Source organism: Alternaria metachromatica (genome assembly GCF_023757995.1).
Source record: "Alternaria metachromatica strain BMP 0045 chromosome Unknown scaffold_5, whole genome shotgun sequence".
NCBI lineage: Eukaryota > Fungi > Ascomycota > Dothideomycetes > Pleosporales > Pleosporaceae > Alternaria > Alternaria metachromatica.
The window spans coordinates 469,771-487,942 of record NW_026055496.1 but is presented as its reverse complement, the minus strand read 5'-3'; the positions used below and the strand labels follow the sequence as shown (position 1 = coordinate 487,942).

At 54.0% G+C, this 18,172-nt stretch overlaps 5 protein-coding genes across 5 annotated transcripts; 2 read left to right on the top strand and 3 right to left on the bottom strand.

Annotated features, from left to right (window-relative positions):
• Positions 1-191: 191 nt before the first annotated feature.
• J4E83_003097 (uncharacterized protein) lies at positions 192-3,398 on the bottom strand (the record flags this gene model as incomplete). The annotated part of the gene is made up of 1 exon (XM_049330037.1): positions 192-3,398. The coding sequence occupies one exon, from the start codon at positions 3,396-3,398 to the stop codon at positions 192-194; it is 3,207 nt and encodes a 1,068-aa protein (XP_049190533.1).
• Positions 3,399-6,454: 3,056 nt separating this feature from the next.
• J4E83_003096 (uncharacterized protein) lies at positions 6,455-8,564 on the bottom strand (the record flags this gene model as incomplete). Its single annotated transcript, XM_049330036.1, has 3 exons — positions 6,455-7,084; positions 7,134-8,146; positions 8,192-8,564. 3 exons carry the CDS (start codon positions 8,562-8,564, stop codon positions 6,455-6,457), a joined length of 2,016 nt encoding a protein of 671 aa, XP_049190532.1.
• Positions 8,565-10,720: 2,156 nt separating this feature from the next.
• J4E83_003095 (uncharacterized protein) lies at positions 10,721-13,530 on the top strand (the record flags this gene model as incomplete). The annotated part of the gene is made up of 5 exons (XM_049330035.1): positions 10,721-10,732; positions 10,899-11,178; positions 11,225-11,692; positions 12,268-12,348; positions 12,398-13,530. The coding sequence occupies 5 exons, from the start codon at positions 10,721-10,723 to the stop codon at positions 13,528-13,530; spliced, it is 1,974 nt and encodes a 657-aa protein (XP_049190531.1).
• Positions 13,531-13,703: 173 nt separating this feature from the next.
• On the bottom strand, positions 13,704-14,842 carry J4E83_003094 (uncharacterized protein; the record flags this gene model as incomplete). Its single annotated transcript, XM_049330034.1, has 3 exons — positions 13,704-14,438; positions 14,493-14,621; positions 14,672-14,842. The coding sequence occupies 3 exons, from the start codon at positions 14,840-14,842 to the stop codon at positions 13,704-13,706; spliced, it is 1,035 nt and encodes a 344-aa protein (XP_049190530.1).
• A 466-nt stretch (positions 14,843-15,308) lies between these two features.
• Positions 15,309-17,769, top strand: J4E83_003093 (uncharacterized protein; the record flags this gene model as incomplete). The annotated part of the gene is made up of 6 exons (XM_049330033.1): positions 15,309-15,684; positions 15,734-15,831; positions 15,878-16,750; positions 16,801-17,140; positions 17,190-17,418; positions 17,508-17,769. The coding sequence occupies 6 exons, from the start codon at positions 15,309-15,311 to the stop codon at positions 17,767-17,769; spliced, it is 2,178 nt and encodes a 725-aa protein (XP_049190529.1).
• Between the last annotated feature and the right edge of the window lie 403 nt (positions 17,770-18,172).

Sequence of the window (18,172 nt, the reverse complement as noted above, 5' to 3'; positions counted from 1 at the left end):
GGTAAATGCGTTTTATTTCGAGACATACCACGTCTCTCAGACGAATGTATACGTCGACTCCATATCAACATCGCGGCTCATTTATGTCGTCTAGAACAGCTCATCTAAACCCCCGCGGCGCTATGCAAGCACAAATCCATCAACCCCCCAATTAAACATTCGATCCAAAGAAATATGATAATATCAACATCCTATTTTCGTCCAATGAGCTTGCTGAGCCCACTCTTCTTCTTCCCGTCCTTCTCCTTCTGGTCTTCCTCCTTTACGCGCGCATCCTCAGCGGCACGCTCGTCTTTTGTCGGTACTCTGGGCTGGTCCGCGAAGCGAATACCAGGTGTGCGTGGCGTAGGTGAGAGTGTCTTTTGGCTAGGCTCAGCGGCACGTGAGTGTGTACCACGGCCAGTCTCCATTGGGTCACCAGTCTCCTCATCTTCGGAGTCAGACTCGGGAGTATCGTCTTTGCCGACACCGAGAGCGCCCAGACGACGCCTTCGCTCCGCTGCTGTTTCGCCTTCAAACCCTTCTTCAGGCTCATGTGATGGTGGAATAGCGGAACCGCCTGAAGTTTCAGCCGGAATATTCTCTGCAGCTAGGCGACGTCGGCGTTGTGCCGCGGTCTCGCCACCCTGGTCATTAGGTCGGTCCTCGAGATCCTGGCGTACAGAGTGGAATGGTACATGCTCGTCGTTACTGTCCACCAGCGTCAACCCTTCGGGGCCACGTGCGTGACCCTCCTCCCTGGCTGCTGGCGACTCGATCTTGTGAAGTTCTGCCTCTCCCTCTTCACCGACAACCGGGGGAACGTTCGCTTGTACGGAAGCTGCCCGACGGCGCTGTTCTGCAGTGTGATCTTTGGCGTCCTGATGGGCAGCATCCTTGACTGCTTCAGGAACATCGCTAGCTTGCACAAACTTCGCCCTGTCTTTGGGGTTCATTTGCGACATTTGCTGGATAAACTCAAGCTTGCTCATGCGACGACCACCAGCTGTCACGGTGAAGCGAAGTAGGTCGTCATCTTCCTGCTCTTTCGCCGCCAATTCCGCCGCCTTCTGCTTCTTTTTGTTATTTGCGGCTTGAGTGCCGGATGCTCCAGCTTGTTGCCCCGCGGGCACGCCCATGTGAGTCCCCATCCGTTTCAGACTCTGTACAGCACGGCTTGACGTCTCCACCATGGACTGACCGCGAGGGTTTGCAGGACGACCATCCTTTCCTTTCTTCGGAGCAGCTGGAATGTCATACTTCTTCAAGACCTCACCATCCTCGTCTTCGACAATAATGGTATTACCATATTGGTAAGCAAGAGCGGGGCCATGCTTTCCGGACTTTTGTGCCGACTTCTCCGCCTTTGGGGGTTCCGCAGCCTTGTCCTTGTGACCATGGCCTGTGTAGCTTTGCATTCGATTGCGCCAGGTTTTGTGAGGGTGTTCAATGGCGTTCTCAATCCGGCTAGGTGCTTCTTCAAGGGCACCGCCGTGCTCATCTTGTGACACGCCACCCTGAACATGTTTTTGACGCATGAGCTCTTGGGCCCTCTCACTATCGTGCCTTTGCCTCTCGATGCCGTGCTCGCCATGACTGTCTCTTACGCCGAGAACGTTCCCTTCTTTGTCTTCAAAGACGGTTTCATGGCCCTCCTGGTAGATCTCTTCCTCTGGTATCCGCCTCTTCATCTTTCCTTTCTCGCTTGACGAACTGTCGCTAGAGATAGCCATCGTGTCAGCAAAGGTATCGGTGTCTTCCTCAGGGGGTATCGCTTCCGCCTTCTCTTCGTCGCGTTTACTGGGGGCAATAGCTGACTGCGAAATTGGTCCACCTGGACCTCGACCAGCATCCCAACGCCTTCCTCGGCTCGTAGGCTTCACAGAATTGCTGTCTTCTTCCTTTTGACGACGCAGGAAGCTATTACCGAAACCCACCGCTGCGAGTTCCGACTTTTCATCCAATGACGATTCAGAGGGGCGGCGAGCCATGGAGGATCTGGAGCGTGATTGAATACGAGGAAGGCGGTCCATCCAGCCGGGTCCGTTCTCGTTGGCCTGAGTATAGGACATCGAAATTGTCAAAGTGTTGATGCGCTTTCCAAGGGTGAAGACGGCGATGGAACTTCCGTGAACAATGATACTGACAATGACCAAGAAACATGTGATTGGCCATATCATCTCGATGATGTTCAAGTGGTCGGATCCTTCCTCTCCTGGCTTTGGCAATTCGGCCAGCGGGCTCGTGGTATCGGTCTCGAGTTCGGCCCTTGCAAGGATTGCGACAAACAGACCGCCGACACCAATGGGTCCGAAATGACCAGCGAAAGAAGCTTCGCGCCAGGTCTTGATATCGGGAATGACTGGTTTGAGTGCCAACATGACTGGTATACGGCGGAAGAAAAGTACCAGTATACCAAGCACCACCAAACGCCATGGCGAAAGCCCAATGCTTGGCTCGTTAAACAGTTGCCAGGGAATGATGGATCCGAAGTAGACGAAGAAGGCCAAGTTGATCAGCAGATCAATAACGTTGGAGACGTGAGATTCTTCTGTCTTTTCAAGGAACCATCCGTCGTTGGAGAAACCCACACCGCAGGCGAAGCCCACAAGCAGATCGTCCATACCAAGCAGAGCACCGGAACCAGCGCAAAACAAGGCCAGGACGAAGTAGAAGACGAGGAAACTCTCTCGATCGATAAGGTCCTTCTCGTGGGCCCATCGAATCGCGCGACGCGCAATGTATCCGACCATGACTCCGTAAAAGGCACCGAAGACACACTCGTAGAGGATAGTGTAGCAGAACCAGTGGAAGGCTACCTGGTTAGCGTCTGGCCGGTAGTGGAGCAAGTAAATGGCCAAGTACACGAAGGGAAAAGCCATGCCATCGTTGCAGCCAGATTCACAGGAGAGTAAGTCTCGAAGATGCTTGGGTACTCGCTTGGCGAACTTGCCTTTACCAACGACGGACGATGCCAAGACAGGGTCGGTGGCGGTAACGCAAGCTGCAATGCACAGACTGTCAAGCCAGTTGAGGTGGGAGTTGAACAAGCCCCAGATGAACAGGCTAGTCACTAGCCAGCCAAAGGTCATGACGGGGAGCAGTAGTGCTACGATAGACTTCCAATGTTTCTCCATGTACGCGCGAGGCAACTCGACACCGACGGCGAAACATTGCACGACAAGGACGATGCGCGAGAACTCCAGAGTGATCAAGTCGACATTGCCCCAAGTCGACGGGTCTATCAGATTGGCGGCGTGTGGGCCGAATATGATACCACAGATGGTCGCGACCGTGGCTTCACCAATGTACAGACGCTCTTTGATCACGGAAGAACACAGCATGAACAGACTGGTGAAGCCTCCAAGGATCAGGTAAACCAGATGCGGCTTGGTGATGGAGAGATGGTCCCACGCCATTGCGACGGTTTGTTCCCCTCACTGTCCCTCGGGCTTATACGAAGTGTGTATGTGTATGCGCGAAGACGGTTCGACGCGCTCGATGGGTTGGAGGATAGGCGAGCGAGGGTCTCGCGGGCGAGAGCGGGTTATGTAGGGAGGAAGTTGGCACTGGGGCCGCGCTGTCGTGGGAGTCGGCCAAAGGAAGAGAAAGATGGTAGCGAGACCGAATGCATGTATATGGGGATCCGCCCAGACGCCGGTCCTTCACAGCCGTGTTTGGCGAACGAGGGTCTATGGTCAAAAGGCTGCTGGCGACGAGTTAGTCATGTTATGGGATGAACAAGAAAACCCAAGCCGAATGCTTACGAGTTCAAGTGCTGCTCGGCAACTGCATCCGAAAGCTTGGATGGTGCGCGTGGTAGTCGGGTAGCAACCAAAGTTGAGCACTCACTCAATGCTCGTGCGCAGATTGCAAAAACAAAGGCGCGTTTCCAATCAAGCCACTCCAGTCGCGTCTCGCAGGGCGTCGTCGTTGTCGCACTCTTCAGCTCTACAGAGAATGAGCGGCAGAGGGAGAGATTAGAATACGATTATCTCTCTTCTTCTATGCTAAAGCGCTTGGTACTTGGCAATGACGTTGGTTGGCTCCAGGACGGCATAGCCATCGCCTAATCGGACGCCACCGAGATTCAACAGCCACACCGTTGCTCAATCCTGCATGCCGAACGTTCGCCGAACATGCGAGAAGACTGCCGCTCTTTCAAGAACTATTCTACACTGTGCGTCCAGCGCGAAAAGCGTTGAGAGGCAGTCAACATCGCAGCTTCTTCTTTCCCCAAAGCTGGGGGCGGAGAGCACTTCGCTCCGATAGGCCGTGCTCCGAGCCGCCCCAACTGCTGTGCCCAGCCTTGGACACACTCGCTCTGCGGTTCCGTGGAAGACCTCTTCACTTCCATCTGTCGTAATGCTGCGCGCGAGGCCACCTGACAAAGACTCCTGCACGATGCTTATCACATGATGCTCTTGCATGCAGGGTGCTGCACCCTTTCTGCACCTAGGCAGACCAACGGAACTTCAGTCAGCAAACATGACGAACGATGGTTGGCTCGATGATACGATTCATGAGCCCTGGCCGGTAGAAGTCCACTGACTATCGCTAAGTAGTCCGGTGAGAACACATGGGCCCCCACGAACAGCCGCTATGCAGAGATTTCCGCTCTGGAGTTCGCGGTGAAGGTAGGTTGTGTGCTGAAGGGTGGAGGGTGGGCTTTTGTATACTGCCTCGCATGCTCGCGGAACCAACGTCATCGGACATCCGCAAAGCTGGAGATACTCTACCCCATGGTTTCAAGGTAGATATCCTTCAAGGCTCGAACGCGAACAAGGACTGAAGGGTAGATCGAGTAGCGACAAGGAAGTCACGATCTCAACACCACGCACCCCGGGAATAAGCCTTCAACACGCGATGCAACCCCAGCGCAGCGCAAAACATTAACCTTAGCAATGTCCCGTTCACGCGAATTTGGCACGTTCAACTCCCCAGCGTTAATCGATCGATCACGCAAGGATGCAGGTGAAACCGTAGCTCTCAACACCATCTCGTTCCCTTAGATTTCTCCATGCAAATGTCCGATCTACCATCTACTCACCAAAGCCAGCATGACCACGACCATCGACGTCATAACCTCCTTCCACACAACCTACTTTACTCCGCAACAATCCTTGCCCATCAAAACCTGTCAAAATCTCGCCAAACGGTCCGATAGCCGCGTTTCACCATGGCAAGTCTGCCGTCGACACAATGGTCGGCAGGAACACCAAACGCTGGTCACCCTATCCAGGAGCCTAAACTACGGCAGAAAACGCGCTTCCGCGCACAGAAGTCGCGGTATCGCGAATTCATACTTGGGCAGATTAATGAGGCTGCAGGTTGGGTAGTCGTGCAGAATTCCCCGTTGATAGCAACCCAAATACGAGAAAGCCAAGAACTCACGGACTGCGAAAAACACAACAACAAACAACAATACAACAGCAACACGCGCTTCGCATCTAGATGCACCGAAAAAGAAGTCCCCTTTCCTTGTTCCCACTATCTACTCCACAATCTCCACATACGTCACTTCAGCAACGGGCAACTAAATGCAACTTCCCAGGACTGTGCCTGAAATGTTAAAGGAGCAGATGGTAGAACCCAGTTGTTATAGTTGCGGATGTAGAGATGGTGAGCCTGGCATACGGTAGGCGGGCTGACCTTGCAACATGGAACCCAAGGCAAGGCCCGTGTTTGATGGATGTGTCCATGCTTGACATGATGGGCGTTGCGCGGGCGCTTAGCACGGGGAACACGGTTGGATGACGGGTGAAAGATGGACGTTAGTGACGTGTGAGTTGGTTGTTGTGTAGCAATGAAAGGCCATGATGGATGCTGAATCAAGGTATGCGAGATTAGCTATGTAGAAGACGAGAATAGATCTAGTATGTCGGTATGATCTATGTTTGAGACATGCGACCTGACTGCCTATTGCGCTGTACATCAGTCTGATAGACGTATGTAGCAATACATCTGTTGATACAGCCCTTCAAGATACGTTCGAGTTGATGTTCTTCAACACCCCTTGCACGCGACAACCAAGCTCAGAGGAACGCACATCGTGAATGGTCATGGATATGAATAATATGTACGTCGTGATATTTACAACCTATGTGGTCGACTAGATATGATGATTACGGGAAATGTGAAAGCGCGAAGTTGGGGACCTAAGGGCCACCCATCTAACATGAAGCTTGTGCCCATGAAACAACAAAGCGCCTGGTCCAGCGAAGGAACATCCCAGCGAACCCTTGACCCAAACACGCGAAACAGCCCGAGAGCGAGCAATGCGACAGTAACGAAAATGCGCTGCAGAATTTTCCGAATGCACCGTGGTACCGGGGGAATTCCCTATATCTCCCAGACAATAAATGCACAGACCGCCTAAAAGCGAAAAGAGAAACGTCGTAAATGTAAGTAAAAATGTATATGCATGAACTTGAAAGAGAACGTAACACATGACGTCATGGGAGCATGGTGATGCTCAGTGGCCGACAGGCAACCAAGTTCGGCGCTCGTCCATACTCCTGGCGGTGCGACCTCCTGGCGTCAGGGGGATCTCGACGCGCGCTCGGTCGTTGCGCTCGGGGTCGCTGTCAGAATCGTCGTATGCATCAGACAAACGGGAGAAGTAATCGGCCAGACCACTCGTCGGCGATGCGATGCTTTCGTATAGAGGAGGTGGGGTTTCCAGAGGAGGCGGTGGTTCTATTTCCGAAAATGCGGGTGGGTTGAAAGAGGGTACGCGCATGAGGTGAATGGGTCTTTGCACCGTGGAGTCATTCGGCCCGCCGATATGTGCTGCTTGTGGGCGGGTGAGGTTTGGTGATGGTGTTGGTAGTACGGCGTCCGAGTTCCCTCTCGAGCGACCCAAAGAGCTCAATGTAGGTACAAAGCTGGTCGGTGAGTTGCGCCGGGATGGTGCATTGGGGCATCCGCACTCGGGTACCCGTGTGCCGCTCAGGGCAGGTTCGGGCGACGAGTACGCTGGGAGTGCTGTGTTGGCTTGCGTAGCTTGACACGAAAGGATATGGAAGGGCGAATCGATCGAGATCTCGAAATGCCTTCTCTTAGTCGGGTCGGTGGCGTCCGGTTTCGAAAGGCGCATGACAAGCTAGTCGATTGTTAGTGTGTACGACAATGAAACCCAAGATTAGACGTACCTTGATCCAATGGTGCACCTGTATGTTCTGGTACGTGGTGTCGAAGTGCAACTTGGATGACTTGTCCTTCTCTTTGAGGTTGTGACAGCTTGGCAGTTGCACATTGAACTCCATCTCTGTAGGCCCGATGTTTGCATCTCCTCCAAGATCACCCAGTAGGTTGGTGGGATCTTGTACCTGCACGTCCTCGCCTCGAGAAGCGGCTGCCCGCTGGTCATAGGGGACACCCCCTCCAGACACTATCCGCATCGTACTGCCGGGGAATGTACTGGTCGGTGGGCCATCCGCCCGTTTCTCGAACAGCTGCACCTTCCGGACAGGCTCCATTCGATGCACTCGCTTGTTGTTACAGAAGTACTCGACATTCTCCGTGACAAACACTTTGATACGATGACATTGCACTTTCGCCAGTGGGGTCAGCTTGAAAGCGATGGGAACCTGAGCACCGAGGGGGAAGGATTTGCCGGAGATGACAATGTCGTAGTGTAATTGGTCCTCCCAGCTGCGGCTGATCGCAATAGGCTCGACCTGCTCTAGTGACCCCTCTGATGGCGCGCGGATCAGGGTGACTTCCTTTGTTCCCATGAGGTTTGTGCGGAAGGCACCAGCGCGTTCTACAGTCGCTTCCAGCTCGTACTTTACGGAACCAAGGTCGACATCAATAGTTTCGGGAAGGTGGCTATCCAAAGGCAGCTCGAAGTTGTACATGTACTCTCCGGGGTTAAAGGTCCTGTAACCCTTCTGTGCTACCGAGGGGCCGCCTCCAGGGGTGTCGCCCTTACCGAAGCTTCGCGATTGGTTGACTTGTAGCGATAGTCTTTTGGCCTCTTTTGTCGTTAAATTCAGCGAAGAGTTGTTTGGCGATCCAGTCAATCCGTTAGAGCCCTTGTAGAGTTCCACGTGATCTGCACCAGTGCCGTTCTCGGCAGTGGGGAATTGGGAGTTAAAGAATGGCCATGTGTGGCTCATCAGAGTATCAACCTCTTCGAATTCAACCTTCTTTGGAGGAATGCCTAATTACTGTTAGTTTGAACGGGGAAAACGATGAACGAACGTACCTTCTGGCCACTTGGTCGTCGCTTTACCTCTGAACTTGAGCGTCACAGCCTTCAATTTCGCGGGTTTCGAAATCTTTAAGCACAGTGTTCCACGGAGCATAGCTGTACTTCGCTCCGCGTGCTCGGCTTGCTCGAAGCCCCGTAGAAACAGAACCGGCTCTGTGAGTTGCACGTTCACACTGACGCCACCACCTGAAGCCACTGGCTTCTCTTCTGGCAGGCTCTTGACATTGGAGATTATGCTCTTAGCAGATGCACGACCGGAAGACCAATGTGACTCGGCGACTGATGGTCTCGGCATGCCTGCTGCAGCCAATGTGCCTCCGATTGCGCCTACTGCGCCGCTGCCAGAATTCCTCGTGAGCGACCGCATGTCGGCGGTGCGTGGTTCTGGAACAGAGGCAACCGAGTTGCGGTTGCTGCTAGTAGGAGTCGTCGACGATTGAGGGGTAGGTATGTCTGTAGTTTCGGGCTTGGTGGAAAAGTGGGTGTCGATAAACGACCGTAGGAAACGTTTAGCGCCGTCGCGTGGGGCCGCCAGCTTTTCTGTGAAGTACGACTGACTAGTCGTCTGGCGCCTCTGGCTGCGGAATAAAGTCGGATCAGGACCGACGTGTGCGATGTGAATGCGGTGCGGTCTGCGATTGCGGCCAGCAAAGATGCCGCGATATGTTTTCTTGGGGGTGTCTAAGTGGTCGGGTAGATATCGTAATCGGCCACGTTCAGAGTAGACGGTGTGGTACTCTGGCATAGCGACGATGCGTTAGTGACTTGAAGTGGAGGTGGAGGACAGGATCAAGGTGTGGTGACAAGGCATGCGGCGTGTTGTGTCTTATACGAGGTGTAATTCAGGAAGTAGAGAAGAATTTGGCTTGTGCAACACCGCAGAGTCATGAGAGGGGTACAAAGGCTTCTTGACCACGGTAACCCAAGCAGGTTCCATATGGATGCTTTGGGAAGGGACGTTGAGGTTGGGCGCTACTAGGACAAAGGGCCCGAACGCGGTGAAGGGGGAGATGAGACAAGGACTCACGAGCAGAGACAGGGTATCCAAAGGCGTGGGTGAGGCTACCTAGTTAATGATGTGTAAATGCGATCAGCACGACAGGCCACTGTAGGGTAGTGGAGCGGTGAAGTCGCCGGTGCGTCGGAAGCGTGCGGGAATACCCTGGAGCGAGGGTTTGCGCTGGCGACGGAGAGGAGTTTCTTGCCAGGACAACAACGGCGAATAACAGGAACTCGCGGGTGTTTTGAAGTGAGTTGCAGCTAGCCAGCGAGCAGGCATGTTACGAGGACGCGAGCATGTCAGACTAGGGCAGTGCAGGGACGGCGAAAGTGTACCGGCGTCGAGTGCGAGCGTCGAGTTTGCAGGGAACAGACGGATGACGCGGACGGTGGACGGTGTGCAGCGCTGCTGGTCGGCGGGGTCGCAGCAGCTAGGATGATGAATTTGAGATGGGCTGCTACTGCTCTAGCAGAGGTATATCAGTGGGTACCCGGATGGGGTAAGGAATGGTCGTGAGGGCGTGCAAGCAGCGCATCAGGGCAGGATATTCCCGCAGCGGGTATATGAGCGTGCTAGGCGTTACCAGGAGCGGCATGGCAGCGCAGCAGTAGCTTGCGCGGACGGAGGCTCGGATGCATTACATCATGCTGAGCACCAAGAGTCTGCAAGACTCGATGCAGGGGTCAGATCTCAATGGGCATCTGCTCAGGCTGCTTCTAGACCCGTTGGCGGCTAGCGACCGACTACGGCATACCCGGCACGTTGCCTTGATCGACGACGACAAGGCATGCTTCATCCTGCCACTACGCACGCACGGAGGGCAAAGCCCCGACAGGCACTGATTACAGTATGTATGCGAGCACGCGCCCATGATAGCTGACAGGATATGGCATCGCTTAGACTCCAAGATGGCAGAGCCACGCTGGGCATGGGCAACGCGCAATCTCGCGACAGACCAAGCGATGCTCCGCCAGCGCATGGGCGGAGAGTTCGTCTTCCTTGTTTTGGAACTATCGAACAGATGATAGATCATGCCCGGGCATCTTGTGCCATGGTGCATCAGAACAACCACATAAACAGGGCGTCACCTCCCACGATCGCCGAAAAGAAACCTGACGGCCCAATCGCGTAGTGATCAGCGCCTGGGGTTCTGAATCTGGAGTTACAGCAAACGTGAGTGGGCAGATCGGCGCAAAGAACAAGGCGGGCTGCCAACTCAGCCGCCCTCAAGTTCGAGGCCAGGAACGAAGCAGTCGTCATTCTGGCTGCGGTGGATCCTCGGCAGTGGGGTGGAAAGCTTTTTTTTTTCGTGGCATGTGCGAGATTCGGCGCATCTGGGGGAGGGTTGAGGAGCGGACACGGCAGGGCGGGCAGTGCGGAAGGAATGGCGAGCGTGAGGCGGCACCACGTGACCACGCTGGCTTCCCCGCAACGCGTCTGGCGAAGGGCAGGGCTTAGCTCAGACGCGCTTCGCTCGGCGTAAGCACACGACACCGCGACTTTGCAAGTAATGGATGCGCATGATGGAGGCTATGGTAGGATACATAGGGTATCATTATTATCATACACATGCTCACATGATGCAGGAGCAGGCCAATTGCCCCTGGCTGGGGCCATCCTCTGTTGCACCTCTATTGCCCCCGAGCAGCGCGTACGTCTACTCTACATGCTGATATCTCGCTGTCTCTAATGACCACATAGGCCAAACTCGCAGCTATTGGCGCGCAGATGGGCGCGACCATCAAGCTCGACCTCACATCGGACGTAACCCACCTCATCGTTGGCAGCACCGACAGCGCCAAATACCGCTATGTCGCCAAGTCTCGCGAGGACGTCAAGGTCCTCTCCCCAGAATGGCTCGAGGCCTTGAGGGAGGTGTGGATGACTGGCGATGACGACCTGGATATGGCTGCGCTGGAAAAGGAGTACCGCATGCCGACCCTCGCTGGGCTGAAGATCTGCCTTACCGGCTTCGACAACCGTACGTCGCGAGTTTCAAGCGCACACGACGATACTGACTACTACAGCCGATCAACGCAAGACCATTCAGGAGTCAGTGGACGCCAACGGAGCCGAGTACCACGGCGACCTCACCAAGTCCGTCACCCACCTCATCGCAGCGGCGCCATCGGGCAAGAAGTACGAACACGCCCTGAATTGGAGGATGAAGATTGTGTCGCTGGAGTGGCTCGAACAAAGTCTGGAGAGGGGCATGGTGCTGGACGAAGCCCTCTACAACCCCACCATGCCTGTCGAAGAGCGCGGCCAAGGTGCTTGGGATCGCAAAATGCCCGCGTCGCCCGCCATAGGCAAGCGCACACGAGATGCAGAGCCGAGCCAGGCCCTCAATCCTTTTCGCAGGAAGCTACGTCGCTCAGCAAGCACCAAGGTTGGCAGCCAAAGTGATGCCTTTTGGGCGGGCATCACAGCGCCCAGTTTCGAACGGCCGCTCGATGAGGATGAATGGACAGAAGAAATCGTTACGAAGCCAGATAGTACGCGGACAAGCACTCGCACACATACCCCAGCGTCCCCTCACAGACATGCATCCGCCCATGAGAATGATTCGCTTATCGAGGCGCACCTTGATGACAATGCAGACAGTCATGAACCATCATTGCCACCACATACGAACGATGTGTCCCAACATGATGGTATCTTTCAAGGACGACTCGTATGCACGCATGGATTTGATGCAGAGAAGGTTTGTCATACCATCTTACATTCCAGCCCTGGCTGACGTTCCCGCTAGACAAGCATTTTGCGCCAACACCTCGAGAGCAACGGCGCGCACGTAATCCATGCGACCGATCTCAACAATGCGCCATCCGACGATCTAAGACGAGGCTACTTCGTAATACCACATGACGTCGAGGTCGATTCGGCGGCACTTCCGGGGCGTGCCGGAGAACACATGAACCTGGCCACTAATTGGTGGGTCGAGCGCTGCCTGTATGGCAAACGTCTAGTAGATCCATCGGACGATGTGTTAAGTCGACCATTCGAAAAGCTTAGTATCAGTGGTAAGCTCGTGCTCCACGGTTGTTTTATTGGTCGCTGACGTAGCCAGGGTTCTCTGGACTCACCATCAACTCTACGGGCTTTTCCGGCATCGAGTTACTGCATGTGACCAAAGTTGTCACGCTTATGGGTACGGGATCAGCTCCGCCTCCATTGAAATCGTCTGACAATTTTGACAGGTGCCTCGTACGATGAACAGCTATCGGCGAAGACCTCGGTTGTGATCTGCAACCCTCCTACCATAAACACACCGAAACTCAAATTCGCCACGGACAAACGGATACCCGCTGTTCATGCCACATGGCTTTGGGATTGTCTGCGTAGTGGTCGGCTACAGTCGTATGCCGAGTATCAATTGAACAAGCCAGCGCCGCCTCAGCCACAGAAGCCTAAACAGAGGCCTCAACCACAAGATGATGTGCCCACTGCACTGTTGTCCACGGAAGAGAGCCTTGAGCTTCGTCAGAAAAAGCAACAGCCTACCAATGCCGTGAAAACGTCTCTGCACCCACAGCAGCGTGGTACTCTTGCTCTCACTGCACCCACAGATGCAACGCCTGCATCAACTACAGATGAGGCGGATACTTCCAACAATGATACTAACGGCCTGAATTACGATGACGATGAGTCTGTCATACCTGGATTGGATGGCGCAGGTTCCCACCCCCTCCAAGAAACCAGCGCCAACTCCCCGCGCCGCCCATCAACGTCCCCGCATGCCTCAAAATCATTCTCACGACCCAGGAGTTCGTCGGCCGAGTCTCTCATAGCCCCGGCACCCCGCAAGTCCAAGGCTGGTCAGATCCCAGATCCGGTCGTTCCTGTTCCTGAACCCGACTCCGTGATCCCGGCGGATACCGAGCCGGTACCACAGGAAGCACCAAAAGAAAAGGAAACAATAAAGGCAAAAGGACCGGAAGAAGAAAAGGATTACTCTTCAATCTTAGCTCAGATGCGCGCAAACCGCAAGACCGTGCCAACGTCCGTCGATCAGGCACCTGGCAAGACGCGGAAGAGGCGGCAGCTTGGTCGCGCAACGTCCACGCGGTCGAACGCGTCAGCGGGTGATAGCTCCGGGAACATACTGGCTAGAGAAGAGGAAGAAGAGGAGAACACGGTGCTGGTGGAGGAATACCAGCCTAGCCAGGAGCTAGGTTGGGATTCTCCTGGTGCTGCGAAAGCGAGGGAGCAGATGATCAAGAAGCTGGGTGGGACTATGCAGGAGAAGAGCGTGGCAGTTGAAGGAATTGGCGTCGTGAAGGACGTTGGAGGGAATACTACGGGAAGGGCGGGTAGGAAGAGGCGAGGGTGAAGAAGCCCCTCATCTTGTTCAGTCATAATGTAAGTGGTGCATGTGCGAGGAAGTTATCTTGGATTTGTCTGCATTGGATGGCGCAAAGCATAGCGAGGTGTTTTTTGAGGTAACAATGGAGCATAGCGCAGGCGTTTGATGGTAATACCTTTTTCCAGTTGAATCTGATTTCATCATATCCCATATGTCACCTTCAACCTCCTCTCCAAATGCCCTTTGGCTGTTATCACCTCCTCTCCGAGCCCATCTTCTCTCAACCCCAATCTCCTCCTTTGACTCCTTAGTTCTTCCTCCCCCTTGTTGCCAAACTGCTCAATCACGGGACTGGGTACGGCGTCCAACCTTGCTTCATCTAGCGGGTGGCAGAAGTACGCCATACTGTATCGTTCCTGCCCGCCCTCAAATGTAACCCGGTGGACTGTAGATTTCAGCATGCCATTCGTCCAATAACACAGTAAATCTCCAATGTTGACCAGGATTGGAGGCGATGACGATGGCGATGGGCTCACCGGCACTGCCTTCCACCCTGAAGGCGTAGACAGTTCAAGGCCAGGCTGGCCTGGCAGACGGAACAAGAGAGTTAGACTACCGTAGTCCGAGTGTGCACCTGCGCGGATACTGGTTTCGCCTTGCTTGGAGTCTTTTCCTTGGGAGATGGTAGATGGGTAGTAGAGCATGCGGAAGATGGTGCCGGACGGGCCAAGAGATTGGTCATGTCGCGTGCTGAAGTATTTGGGGTCGGGAATGTGGAGGGCGGTGTTGAGGAGAGAGAGGATTTGGGTGCAGAGGGTGTGGCAGGAATGTTGGAAGCGGGTAATCAACCTGGAGGATTCCTGTAGAGGTGATGGGAGGGGTTGGAGGGTTGGGTTTGGGGGTCCGATGTTGAAGGCTTCTTTTGGATCACCTTGCTATTATTCATTCCGTCAACAGATAGTTCTATCACTTGTTCTGTTGGCAATTACCTTTTGACCTTCGGGATCCAGAGATTCGCCTTGCATCTGAACCCAGCCGCGGTTTATACCCCCTGCTTTCTCAGAGTGGATCGCGTATTCAGATTTCTGCTCTTTGGGAGCGGCGAAAAACTCCTTTGACTGTTCTCATCAATCAACAAGTCTAGTTTTGGACAATCGACACATCATACCAACTTGAACATGTCATCGATGTCCTGAGGCGGGATGGTCACACCATCGTTCTTAATGTAGAGGAAGCCATGTGTGGAAGCCGCGACCAGCACTTGCCGAGCGACGTCTTCGGAAGGAGTTGAGATATCAATAACCGGTATGGCTTCCGAGTGGTGTCCTGAACTAGCCATTTGGAGAGAGAGTGAGATGTGACGCGTGAGAGCCTGGAGTAACGCTAGGTGAGGGGCAGAGGTGAGACGTGAGACGCGATTAAGCACTAAGAAAGCAACAGAGAAGCCACGTTCGAATTGGGGTGTTTTTACGGAAGCAGATCACCTTAATTCTGCGCCTACCCGTCATTCATCCCTCTACTCGGCGCGATTGCGTTCCCTCGTACGGCTAGACGCTGTACCTGAGCTAGCGCCCGGCTGATCAGGGATCGTGTAGTTGCCAAGGCGTGGAGCTGCATCGGAGCTTCCAATTTACAGTCCACACCCCCGCAACCCTCTACAACTTTACCACACGTCGTCGCTACATACAGTAATCACGCCAGGCGAATCTCTTAGTACTACTCGAGACTTTACTGCCATCGTCTCCGTTCATTATCAATCCCTCATTCGCATTACTTTCAGACAGCCCCACCACGCGACTGGCACCATGATCCGCGACTTCGTACAATGGACGGCCACACTGGGCGAAACGGGCGAGCTCGAACAATTGCGCAATTGCCGCGTAGGCATCGAAGCCGCCGAATATCTGAACCAGCGCATCCTCAATCACCCGCGCGCAAAGGAGCCGCTTGTGCCTGCGCTGGGAGGCCTTCCGCTGGCCCTGACACAACACATTGAGGACGATCTGGCCCAATTCCGCAGCTTCGACATCGAACCCGTCTTCGTCTTCAGCGGGCTGGACATTACAAAACACGATGATCCTTTCAGGCAAAAGGAGACCGAGGCATCGGTAAACATCAATGCGTGGACTCTGTACGACAGTCACGAGGCGGAAGCCTCTGTCGCTAAGTTCGGACAGTCAAGTATGGCCGCCGTCAAGATGAGACTGTGTATCGTGCTGACTCTTCACAGCATACGTCACGCCCGAGGACCTCTTCCGCGCCCTACAGTCAACCCTGACCGAGCGCAACATTCGTTGGACAGTCGCGCCATACAGCGCCTGGGCCCAGGCAAGCATCTCTGGAATCTCTGTTCGCAGTGACTAATTATCGACAGTTGGCATATCTCGAGAAACACGAATACGTCCACGCCGTCTACGGCTCGTCAGACATCCTCATCTTCGAATGCTCCAAAATCATAACATCTTGGGACTTCGAGGCCCGACACTTCAACTTCGTCCGTCGAGAGAAATGCGTAGCCGACCTCTCGAAGATTGTCGGCGCTCCCAACATCTCAGACGACATCTTTCTCGATACCTGCATACTCGCCGGCACGCCCTTCCTCCCGACCCACCCGATCCTCGACGCGCCTAACAGGGCAGAGCTGATCAAGCCGCACGGCGCCATCAAGGCCATCATGAACAACGGTCAGTCCGGATACTCTGTGGTTGTCAACAACAATGATGTCCCGCCCGCGGGCAAGGAATACGTCACGCGATACCAGAAAGCACGCCTGGCCGTCAAAAATCACCCAGTCTACACCGAGGAAGGGAAGGTCGAGCCTCGGAACTCTGGCTCGATGCCTAACGATGCAGGTCAGTATTTGGGTCAAAGGCTTCCAGACGAGATCCTCCACTACATGTCGAAAGGTCTCATCAGCCCGCACATCATCCAGTGGCGCACTACCTGCGAGGTATTCGAAGTCCCTCCCATGGATGGTGGCCTGTCTCCAGAATACAGGGACCTCGTCAGCTCTAAGCTGATCCCACTTCGAACACCCGCTGTCAACCTTTTGTCTAGCACCTTACATAATTGGTATCGGCACCAATCTCTGCACCAGACGCATTGGTACTCTCCTGTAGAGCCCAATGGGAAACGCACATCCACAACCATCCCTGTCGAGAAGCCATCAGAAGCCATAGCTCCTTCGCTCGTTGACACCTGGAACGTGAAGGAAGCTACATTTAAGGATGTTGTCGGGCAGTATAAGGTTAGCAAAGCGGCAACCGAATTGACAGATTATTGTTAACACTCAGACAGGACTGCGGAACTCTCGGTGCAGCCATCTTATCACTGCAAAACTCCGACTTCGTCACCAAATCGGTCGCTAAGAAAGATCCTAAGAATCCCCTTTCTTCCACTTCCGAGATACTGTACAACTCGATATGGCGCTTCCTCGCCCTACGGGAGTACATTGACCCCAAGAGCCATAACCTGACACAATGGGGTAAAGTCCTTGTCTCTGTCATCGCTGGCCTAAAGGGCAAGCCAGAGCACGAAGAGGCTGCAGTGATTGCGGTCGAACTGATACGGCTGGGCCTCCTGAACTCCGACATCGATATGTTTTCTATGTACAACGGCGCACCAATGCGTGGTAGCAGTAAGTGGGAAGCCCTTGACCAAGTCCTGCATAGCTGACAGCCGCCTAGCGAACGACAAGGAGTACAATATGCTAGTGTCTCGTGTTGCTGGCTTAGGTACTCTGCACCACCGACCGATTGGCTTCACCGGACCTCTCAGTCAACACTTGCTCGGTTACAACTCCATCATCAACAAAGTCCGTCAGTCACTTCGAGATATTATCGAGGTGGCCGCCACACAGATGTTCTGTACTGGCTGCTGCACTAGACATGCTGATATATCAGTCATCGCGATGAAGTTAGTCGTCCCGAATCACAGTAACCCAAGTCTGATAAACTGACGCTCCTTAGACTTCCATTCCTTCTCCCTAACAATTGTGCGCTTAGCATAGCAGCCAAGTCGTACCTCGATGAGCTTCTCACTGGCGATGCCGATCCGACCTCCCCGACAACCAAGTCACGTGTTATTCAAACCGCATCAGAACGCTACTTCCCGCAATCACTTAACCTCGCTGGCGATCTCAAGTCCGCATTCTCACTATGGGACGCCATATGTGCCGGTGTCAAGTCCGCGAATAATTCCACTGTGCCAGACGCGACAAAGCAGGTCTGGGCAGAAGCAGATAAGTGGCTCGCTGAACGACGGTAGAACCGCGAACTCCACCCAGAGCTGTGGCCGTCGGCAAAAGAGGCTTTTGAGTTCAGATACTGCCTCATAAGGGCTCAAGAGAAACGCCTTCACATCGCCAAAGGTAATCTTAGAGGTGTGGTGACAGGGTACTCCGCATACGAAGATAGACGGAAGGATATGACAAGGGCGCATCACCTGCTCAAAGGAGTTGAGAAGCTGGAACGTCGCTTTCAGGGGAGACAAGGAAGTCATTTCTACCATACTTGAGCTCTATTGTACTCTTCAAACCAAAGCTATACCCTAGGTACAGCGTCAAGTACGGAATGTTATCCTTCAGGCCCACGTTGTACACCGGGTACAGCGTACGATTGTAAGGCCCTCACGAACGAATAAAACCGTGAAAAGCAAATTTTGTACAGTG